This window comes from Andrena cerasifolii, chromosome 5 (assembly GCF_050908995.1).
Source record: "Andrena cerasifolii isolate SP2316 chromosome 5, iyAndCera1_principal, whole genome shotgun sequence".
Taxonomy (NCBI): Eukaryota; Metazoa; Arthropoda; class Insecta; order Hymenoptera; family Andrenidae; genus Andrena; species Andrena cerasifolii.
In genome coordinates, this window is record NC_135122.1 from 6,235,857 (window position 1) to 6,246,505 (window position 10,649).

The window sequence follows — 10,649 nt, forward strand, 5'->3', positions numbered from 1 at the left end:
ATACCTCGAGGAGTCCCGAAATTCGAGGAACCGCGGGCCCCCAGGCCATCCGATCGTGTCCGCCCTCGGTCGTTCGATTTCTCAATTTCTCGTGCACGATCGCCGACATGTTGGCACCACTGTCGATTGATCGCACGTATTTTACCCAGAATGTGTATCCCGTATATATATTTATTCGTGGGTCCCTCTGGGCGAATGTAAACAGAATTTTTTCGCAAATATGAAGTGACACGGCCGATTCGTGCGGCTGCGACTTTGTGCGTGGAGGCTGCGACTCGTGATACACGGCCGCGTCAAGCGTTTCTAGCGTTCCGCGAGAGGAGGGCCCCGTTGCAATTGAAATCTCGGGGAGCGCGTTACGGTGAGACATATACCCAGCGGGTAGAAGGTAGAACGGGTTCGCGTTCGACCGCCCGTGTGCGTTTAGTTCGGTGAAGTGAAGTGGAGACGGGGCTTCGGATACGTGGTTCGTCGCGATGAGGGATCTGCGGCAGCTCGTCAACCACTCGTTGACGGTGAGTATCTGAGAGCTACGGAATAATCGAGGAACGGCAGCTCTCGACTTTTCCAGCACCCTGCAAAATATGTCGTGTGTCGGTGGGCTCCCCTCGTGAAGCAGGACCCTCGCGCCTCTCGATTGCCAAGATTTCTCTGATCGATCGAACGCGGGCATTTCGTGCCCCGCTGCGAGCAACGGCGACGTTTCGCACACGTTACATACGACAGCGAACTTTGTTACGTGCATTGTTTCGCGTGTATATGCCGCGTACGTGCGCGCGCGAGCTCGCCAGTGCGCGTGTGTGCATGTAGGCCAGCATTTATGAGGCCCGCACACAGGCTCGCGCGCAGCCATACACGCATACGTGCAACAAGAGGAAATACGAGGGACGGGTATCTATACAGAACGCGTTACGTCGCGGGCACACCGTATGCTCGTAAATAAACGATTGTAACGCTTTTAACGCGATACGCGTCTCAAATATCTGCGAGTATTCTCCGTGGCTTCGCGGTAGAGACGGCAGTACGCTGCATCGTACTAAATAATTTCTGTACCCGTGATGCACGCCATGCATTAGTGTGCGTGCACACGTATGCACGTGCGTATACGTATCCCCCCCCCCCTCGTTTTCCTTCTCTTTCCCACTTGCATCACGACCGTGATGACTGATTACGGTTTTCGAGTTATCAACTTTTCCTACTACTTCGATAATCACGCTTTTCTAGTAAATAACTCCAACAACGAGCCGCAATTAATGAAACCGCTCGGGTGATTTATTAATAACGCGAAACCCTGTCGCGCGCGAGACGCGTCGTTACTCTTCGTTTTACTAGTTTTTTGTCCGTATGTTACTTAAATATTGTTATTTAAACAGCAGGCTGTTACGTCTGCCGTTAGTGGATATTAATATCCGATATCAAGATTCTTCTGTCGATCACGATCATAGCACAAATTTCGTTATGTGGAAAGTATAGAATAGCTGTGTTTATAAATGCATTCGCAAACGTGTGTTTGCGAGGCATTTGCATAAAGATCATTAAAATTTATCGGAAACATTCTAGTAGGTTGAGAGACTGTTTTGTAAGTTAAAACGTGGTCATTGAAAGTAGTGGTTTATACAGTGCTGAACCGGGTGAACTCTTAAAATCTCGTTTGGGCCATATATCGGATAATGGTGTTGAATCTGCTTAATGAATAATTCATTATACAATCTTTTATCCGAGCAAGTCATCTCCGCGATTTTAGTTCCTTCGCACATGTATTTGGTATGCACCTATGTTAGAACACCATAGCACACAAGAGAAGCGTTCTGTACATCTACGTCATATATTTTTATATTTACTTGTATCTAGGGAATTCAATCCCGGGATCCCGGCTGTTTTTTGGACTCTAAAACTCCCAGGATTTGATATATGAAGTTGTAACTTATCCTGAGAATTTTGAGAATTTTTAAAAACGTAAATTACTTTATGAACAACTGAAAAATATAAAAATGGAATCCAAAAAACAGCCGGGATCCCGGGATTATGATCCCAGGATTGAATTCCCTACTTGTATCCCATGGTTTTACTCCAAACAAGATTTTGCGTCTATTACTCAATTCGTTCAATTACCTGCTCCATATATAACTTTGTAGACTGCTTTATAAAACAGAGTATTCTAAGAATCATCTGTACATCGGAATATTGCTACCAAGAGGTAAACTTCGTAACAAATTATTGGAAACTCGTAAGATAAAAACATACAAGCGATATGCCGCGACGTTGAATTTGCCAATCGGAGAGCTATTTTGTCTCATTAATTTCCCTCTTATCCACATCTACTACGGTCGTACAGATTTAGTCGTAGCTCAGCTGTGATACAGTACTGTTGAGTGACATTCTAAAGAACTTTGTCTCTTAGCGTCTCGTATATGAGTTTGCTGCATTGTACTGTTTATATTTTCATTGTTAATTTCCGTTAGTAGAATCATTTTATGTAACTGGTAATATTGTAACTTTTCAGTGATGGGAACACAAGATGTCGTCAACCAAAGCAGGTCCCAAAAGACTTCTACAAGAGATGTTTCGATTCTCACTGTCAGATGCGGAGAGTGCGTTGAAACATGATGTTGATAGGTTTTTGGACGTGCGTAGAATGACGGAGACGCTGCGCTTGGACTCAGAGAAATGTGAAAATAATACGCGCGTAACTGCTAATACTTGTCCTCATCAGACGGATGTCGATAGGATAGAAAATGAGTCACGCGACGCAGCTGAGTTTTCAGCAGCTATTCAGTACTCTTCGGGCGTATGTTCCGTCGATCCCTGTATATCGAGTGAAAATGTTAATTGTTTTATTTGTAATTGTGGTATGATGCAATGTGAGACACACGAGCAAGTCTCAAGTAGTTATACGCGCTCCGGCACATGCGATTCATGGAGGACTCTAGTGGATAAGAAATTGCTATTACCGATCACAAAGAGAGTCGGTACACAGTGGAGAAATTGTTTCTGGAGAACATTTTTAATCCCGTTCGTTATCTTATTGTGTACGACGTTATGCAACGCAGATTCAAATCTGTGCGCAATTGGTCTGAAAACACCTGGAAGTGAGTAGCTGAGTTTCTAAATAAAGCATGCACCTTACTTCTTCTTTTGGAATTCTAGTTGTTGGCACTAAATGCATATATCTATATTTAATGCACCGGGTGCACAGTGTGCACTAAGATTTCAAGCAGAATCAGAATGTATTAAACGAGCCACCTTTCATTTAAAATATAAGCTGCGAACTAGTAATCGATTGCAGTTACTTAACTTCTCTTTTAAATAAACATCTTTTCTTTAAGGAACTTGGCCTCAAGGTGATATAGTACTCGAATATGGCCAATCTCTGAGAATACTGTGTATTTTAAATCAATCATTCGTGGATACTGCATTCCCTGGGAAAAATGCCTCCGATCTTGTATTCTTTCGCAATAAAGAGGAGATGCAGCCACAGTTTATCACCATTATTAATGGAAGTACAATATCATTAGACGTGGAGAGACCTCCACCTGCGGAAGATATGTATTATTGCAAACTGAGGCTACATAATCAGCAAGACGAAGCAGTTTGTTTAAATAAAGTTGTAGTCGGATGTAAGTACTGTATCTTAAATAATATTGCATCAATTAGCTCTGGACCTTGGGATCAGAAAATACTACGCAATTCACTTCGTCGAATCGTCAGAGTAATATTATACGAATTCCTTAATAAATAACGTCGTTCATACGTGCTTATCAGGATAGGTCAGAAGGTATTTTATGGGGACAAGAGCCCGCATTGAGTGGATGCTTTCATTAGAATTGTAGGAACACCATTTAATGGGCTTTGTATCTTGGAATTCGTATTTTCCTATCATTTAAAGTGATACGATCACACAGAGAACTATCTGTACAAAGAAGGCAATTTATAGGCATTCCTAGTATGTCTTTCTCGGGGATTATTATATAGAAGAGAATTCTTATTGTTCAATACAAATGCATTCTTCAAAGATTACTCAATCGGTTTACTAATCGTAATTAATTAATTATCGACAGTCAAACCTCAAGAGCCAGAGAACTTCACTTGCGTATCCCACAATTGGGAGAATATGATCTGTTCATGGGATCCCATCCAGAATTACGTTACAACGAGATTTACGCTCGTGTTCAAATTGCCGGGAAGAGCAGGAGGTCGAAAGTTATTTCCGTGCCCAGAAGAAAATCAAAAACCATTGCCGCCAAACACGTGTCTGTGGGACACATCTACAAATCCAATCTACCGACAGCCTTACGAGTATTATACGTTTATATTAAACGGAGAGAACGTTCTAGGGAATATTGGCTTTCAATACAAATTCCATCATTTTGCTCACGGTTTGTATTTATGATTTCTGCGCTCCGTTTCAATCTATTAAGATTACTTCGATGACAAAAGGCTGTTACAAATGCTTACAGTTATTCCTGAAAAACCGGCCAACTTGTCAGTCGTTAACAAAACATGCGACAACGCACTATTACACTGGAGCGTGCCTTTTCCGATGCAGAATTTTCCATCTGGATTGCATCACAGAATCATGTACCAAAATCAGTGGGATCACCAGAAAACATGGCAGGTAAGAGGAAAGCTTCATTGTAATATAACAGTGCTAAATAGACGCGCGCACGGTATTGTTTATTGATAACCCATCTCTGCTAGGTAATCAATATTACAAATGACATCCACCTCCATAAGAGATACTATAATCTTACTGGCTTGGAATATGCCAACACTGTCTACGACGTACGTGTTTTCATGAAAAGTGCCGTCGCTACGGACGAGGATACGTGGAGTCAATTCAGTGTTGTCACTTTTAGAACACCGCCAAGATGTAAGCTACGCTGGCGACAAATTTCAATTTTTACTATTAGGTATTGGATATGTTTCTTTATATTTTCATGTATTCGATATTTTAGTACCTGGCCGTCCTCCAAAAACCGATATTGGAAGCTTTGAAATAGCGGAGAACATTGGTAGCAGGGACGTGTATTTGTATTGGCAAGCGATACCGGAGTATTTGAAAAATGGTGACAATTTCAAGTACGAGATCGATCACGTGGAAGAGAACGGGCGAAAATTGTCGCTCACTCCGAATGAGACGACGAGAACGTACGCGAAATTCAAGGGGATTGGTTGCTACAGTAGCTACCGATTCGAGATCGTTTCGACGAACGTCGTTGGGGCAAATAAGGAGCGCGCAAGGATTTTCGTACCTAGCCAGACTGAGAGTAAGATCACAAAGAATTGGAGGAATTAATAATATTCAGTGTATGCATACGCGTATAACGAACCGGTGTTAATGTGTACATATTACAGAACCGCACGAACCAGTAGCGTTCACGAAAATCGCGTTCGACGGGGGTTTGTACGAGCTATCCTGGAAGCCCCCTACTATGAACGCAGAGATTACGAATTACACAATATTTTGGTGCGATAACGAACGGGATCGCCCTTATCAGTGCACCGTAAGTATCCATTCACTACTGGCAATTTCGGGATTAATAAGTATTCGTATTAAAAATCGGTGATTGCAGGGTTATCTGGATTGGGTGAACGTATCGAAGAACACAACGATTTACAATATGACCGTGCCAGATCCGGACAAAGTCTACCAATTCGCGATCTCCGCGAATACGAATAAGGGAAGCAGCGGAATGGTATGGGCTTCCTGTACCGTGATTCACAATAAGGTCGTTGGGAAAATGAAGTCTGTGTGGATAAACCGAATTGGCTCCGATTTCATCGAGGTCGGTTGGAAGCTAGACTGCTCGGATCGCATCGGGATCGTAGAGGGATTCAACATTTACTACTGCCCCATTGTCTCGCCGTACAACCTGAACTGCAAAGGTCCTAAACTTAATACAACGATCAAGGCAGATCCGCACACTATACACGGTATAGTGAACAACTTGAAGCCGTACACGACGTACATGTTGGCCGTTGCCGTTCTGACGAAGAGCGGGGAAGGGCTGCACAGCGATCCTTTGTACAATACAACCCTGGAAGCTGCGCCGACAACCCCGCCGCAAGATGTCGAGATCGCCAACGTGACGAACACGACGATGTGCATCAAGTGGAAATCACCGGTGGCGATGAATGGCGTGTTGCGCTATTACGAGGTGTACTACAACGAGCACGCTCAGAAAGTCGAGGAGGCAAGCCAGGTCGTGCTGAAGAACCTGCGGGCGCACACCAACTACAGCATCAGCGTGGCAGCGTGCACTGTGTCTTGCAGCGTCAAGTCGCCCACCATTCACAAAGTCACGAACATTGGAGTGCCGGGGATAATCAATGTGCCTAACGTGCGCTTCATGAACTCGAGCCAGGTGATCGTCATGTGGGGTAAGCCTGAACACGCAGCTGGTCATCTCAACTATTACGAGATATCTTCGGGGGACGGTGAAATACACAATAGTACTGCAACAGGTAATACGAGACACGGATATATTTACCAGGAATACAGCTTCATGATTAACGCTGTTTCTATGCACATTGCAGAGGCTCAGTTGCCCATCCCCGATTGCAAGACTGTAGGACGGGAGCAACTGTACCAATTCAGTGTAAGGGCTGTCAATATCGCGACGGATAATACGTATTTGAGAGGTCCTTGGTCCGATCCCGGCCAGGGAACTTGTTACAGCGATGGTAAGTTAATACGCCATTTTCTTATACCGACGTCTTTGTATCGAATCGGTTACTTAATAGTTTGAACGCATCATAGGGCCGTCGTTCAGTGTGTGGGTGATAATATGGGTGATCGGAGGTGTCAGCGTTGTCGCGGTTCTCCTTTGTCTTGCACATGTGTCCAAGAGGTATGTATCACCTATTTATAATAAAGTGTATTTCATAAAGAAACAAACTATATCTCACTCGCCTTTTTACATATTATAGGATGTGGTTGAAGTGCAAAGCCATGCAGGATGTCGAAGTGAAATTACCACCCGGATTGGCGCCAAACATGGTAGCGTATAGTTTTCCAGGGCTTGACTTGACTTCTTGTTAGAAGATTCAGGTTTACTCAGATTTCGTGTACGTTTGTTACAGAAGCTGCTTCAAAAGGTGGGCGAACAGCACATACGTCAATCGTCAGCTGACTCAAGCGGCTGCTCGAGTGGACAAGAATCGGTTACCTCGTCTCTCACGTCGGATTCTCAAGTTTCAAGTGATAGTGGTACAGAGATAGACCCGATACCAGTGTCGCCCAACAAATTACTGGAAACGTTACCGGCTTGGGAGTCGTCGAGTCTGCGGCAAAGAAACGTCGCAGTGACCAGGCCGGGCTTTGCAACGGAGACAGCACGCTGGGAGCCATACGTAAAGGTAGCAAAGTCCGGGGAGCCGATAACTGGGGACACGTTGTCTTTGGCGCGATCCACGCCGAATTTAACCGACAGTACAGGCTACACTCCTTCTCAACACACTTGGTCCTCGACCGGTTACATCAGCATGCCGTCATCGGAAGAGCTGTCTAGTAATCCAAGCCCCGTCCCTAAAGAAGCTACAGCAGCTGGTGGCTACAGCGTCATAGGAGCGGTCCCCAAGCCCACGAAAGCAAAATCCGAGGACGACAGTGACTTAACGGAGTCCACCGCGGACACGCTGATACCTATCAAAACCGACGCCAAGCTCGCTAATCCGTATATCAGTTTAGCTTCCTTGGAGCAGAAACAGAAGGACAAGAAGACCATCGACTCCCTGCGCGATCTAGACGATCTCAAGTTTACGGAGTCAAGCAAACCGAAACTGGAAACTCTAACGCCGTTCTCTGTGTCTGATAACACTCCGAAGCCGTACGTGCAAACAGGTTTAATCGATTCGTTGAAGAAACCGTTCACTCTGGCAAGCGTCGACGGCGCAAGGAGTATAACGATGTCCACTCCGTTTGCATCGACGTCTCTGACTGACTCGTGCAGTAAACCGTTCGTCTCGTCCTTCGCTAGTCCGGCATCTCTAGCGTCTGCGTTGGAACCGCCGTCGAAGCCGTACGTCTCCGTGTCGTCGATCCCCGAGATTTCGATCAAGCCGAATTTCCAACCCGCCGCCTCGGAGCTCTCGCAGAAGGCTGGCACACCACCAACGTCTACCACGTCCGATGGAACGAAGCCGTACGTTCTAGCGAGCTCTGTCTTTCAATTGCTGCAGCAGCAACAAAGAGGGAAATCGGAGGCGCCTATGCCGGAAGTGATAGAGGATCAGAGGGAAGAGGACCCGCCGACGACGTATCCTCTCTGTTGGCAGACCGACGGTACGAAGCCAGGCTCCAAGTTGAGCGCGGATAAGCCGATTATCGCGAGCAAGCCGAGCACTGGCTACGTTACCATCGCGGAGAATCCAAAGCTAGAGCAACACAGATCATCGACAATGTCGCCGACATACATGCAGCACGAAAGGTTTGAGAAGCCACTGCCACAAAGTACCACTGGACAGTCCGATGAACAGTACAGTAAAGTGACCGTTGTGCCAAGTACTATTCAATGAAAATAAACGGGTGCGAACGTGTCGACTGTGGCAGTGTAGCTCGTGCGTCTGTCCACCTCGCGTGGACTTCCGTTCGACGCGGGAAAGCCTGCGCCCCAATGAACTAAGGTGGTGCAATACGATTTCACGTTTGTAGGTGCTTTCAGAATCTAGCCGACGACAGTAAGTCCTACATTCGCTTCTGCGAATTTAGTATTTTAGCTCGGAGGCCCGAGAAACGCTGAATCGAGACGCAATGGCCTCGCGGTTTTTGGGAGCATGGCCGCGTGTCGGTGTGTTTAAAATTCGAGTGCTGCCGGGGATCCCGCGCGAAACAGCATCGCTCGGTGCTGCATCACGACTGAAACCGAAAATTAGGAGCGAAGGGACATCGTGCGCGACGATACATGTGAGGTAGGAGGACACGTCGAATCACGAAATGCCCTCATTTGTGAAAGTATGTACAAAATGAATTACTCTTGTATCATATATCGTCCAATGTGATGCGAGGATCACTAGCAACGCCATAGCATAAGGATACGTAGATTAAGTAAATTATGTGGCATACACCCATCGACAGACAGCTATTTGTTGTTGGAACAATCAAATTTCTTCGCTGACTATCTATGGCAGTATAAGTCTCCTGGTAGGGGAACCGTTATTTAATCATTGTGAAGCTTTTAATCAAGTCTGCGCAGTAGTAATAACACGTCGAAATCTGTTCAATGAATTTCCCAAGTTACGGCCACGTACGTGCGGACGTATTTGTTTCGTTCGTGGAACTTATTCTTCCTCGTAACAAGACAAATATTTATGCTACGTCGGAAGAGTTATTCGCCGTCACGAATTGCATACATGCGTGTACTTGCCAGTTTCTATTTTTCTCGCCGTTGACACGACAAAGATAGGAATTGCCGATGTTCAAATCACTTGTTTTTGTTAGAGTCGCGTGGTACGTACAAGAGTTACAACGTCTTTCGCTGAACCTGCATACGTACGCGCAATGTGTTTATCTGTGTGTGTGTGTGCGTGTGTGTGTGTGTGTGTACATAAACTTACAGATCGTTCCTGTAGTACCTTACTATCGCTAGCAATGACTCACTGAAAATACGCAGTAAAAGGAAACTATGATAACGAGTACAGGGTCAAGGATAATAAGATAAGGAAAGATTAATCAAATGTGCAGTTTCAGATCACTTAAATTTTGCATGTTTCTTAGATATTTCGTTATCTGTGGAATACCTGAAATAGCTCAAGCATACCAGAGAACGATCATTGTTCATCTCTCTTCATTTTAAGCGCCTTCGCTGGCTGCGCCGTTCGGTCCAACCATTTCTGAATAAGAGAAACCGTCTGATATCTAATTTTTAAACCAACGTCCACGAGCAAACGAGTCGTTTTAGAAGCTGCCGCTTTCTTTTTCAATAGAATGGCCATTTTAAGGGCGAAGCTATTCACAGAGTTCGAGGGAATGATTTTACCGGTCAGCAGAGTTAATAGAATTAGGGAATGCCTGGTACACAAGCGACTCGCTTTAAAGAAATTTTAAGAAACCATGCAATGCCATTGAAACATTTACGCTAAAACAACGCAAGAATATATATGCATAATACCTTAAGCTAGTCATTGACGGGGTACATGAGTTTTTACAGGCCTTTTTTTTAACGCTTACTGTTTTTTAACATCGATCATCGAGCAACTATTCGGAGGCTTCAATGTTGTAACGTTGTCAATTCCTTAGAGATCACCGACATATCGTTTGATGCTAAAGCATTGTATCATACTAAATATAAACGCAAACTCTTAATCGTCGCATTAATTGACGTTCGGAGCGATCCATTTGCAGAATTTTATACGAACTAAAATAGAGGAGTTTATTTTTGTCGCGTTGCCATGAATAATCATTACTTGCGAACGCGTAAAACTGTCCGCGGTTTACCTCGTATGTCGAACAATCAAAGAAACTCAATTACTATACGAATGTATATATCTACTACGTATATATATATATACATGCATTACCAGTACAAAAAGGCCTGGGAGGATTTGTAACCGAGTTGTTTTACAAGTTCAAACAAATCTTGCCGGCGATCTTGTTCAGCGCGTTTTCATTAGAGGGACGATAATTGATGAAGCGTTGTTTGTACTTGTGA

At 44.7% G+C, this 10,649-nt stretch overlaps 1 protein-coding gene across 1 annotated transcript; it reads left to right on the forward strand.

Moving 5' to 3' along the window:
* Positions 1 to 109: 109 nt before the first annotated feature.
* On the forward strand, positions 110 to 10,339 carry Dome (cytokine receptor domeless). Its single transcript, XM_076812379.1, has 13 exons — positions 110 to 515; positions 2,504 to 3,089; positions 3,327 to 3,617; positions 4,059 to 4,376; positions 4,458 to 4,615; positions 4,699 to 4,870; positions 4,956 to 5,267; positions 5,356 to 5,504; positions 5,574 to 6,465; positions 6,538 to 6,684; positions 6,761 to 6,851; positions 6,931 to 7,000; positions 7,084 to 10,339. Exons 2-13 carry the CDS (start codon positions 2,519 to 2,521, stop codon positions 8,515 to 8,517), a joined length of 4,605 nt encoding a protein of 1,534 aa, XP_076668494.1. The 5' UTR covers positions 110 to 515; positions 2,504 to 2,518; the 3' UTR covers positions 8,518 to 10,339.
* The last annotated feature ends 310 nt before the right edge of the window (positions 10,340 to 10,649 follow it).

What these genes read in the sequence shown, in the direction of transcription:
- Dome (XM_076812379.1), top strand. Translation starts at nt 2,519, where the DNA reads ATGTCGTCAACCAAAGCAGGTCCCAAAAGACTTCTACAAGAGATGTTT. An exon ending in TGGTCTGAAAACACCTGGAA is followed by an intron (nt 3,090 to 3,326) that starts GTGAGTAGCTGA and finishes CTTTTCTTTAAG; the next exon opens with GAACTTGGCCTCAAGGTGAT. An exon ending in CCGGATTGGCGCCAAACATG is followed by an intron (nt 7,001 to 7,083) that starts GTAGCGTATAGT and finishes CGTTTGTTACAG; the next exon opens with AAGCTGCTTCAAAAGGTGGG.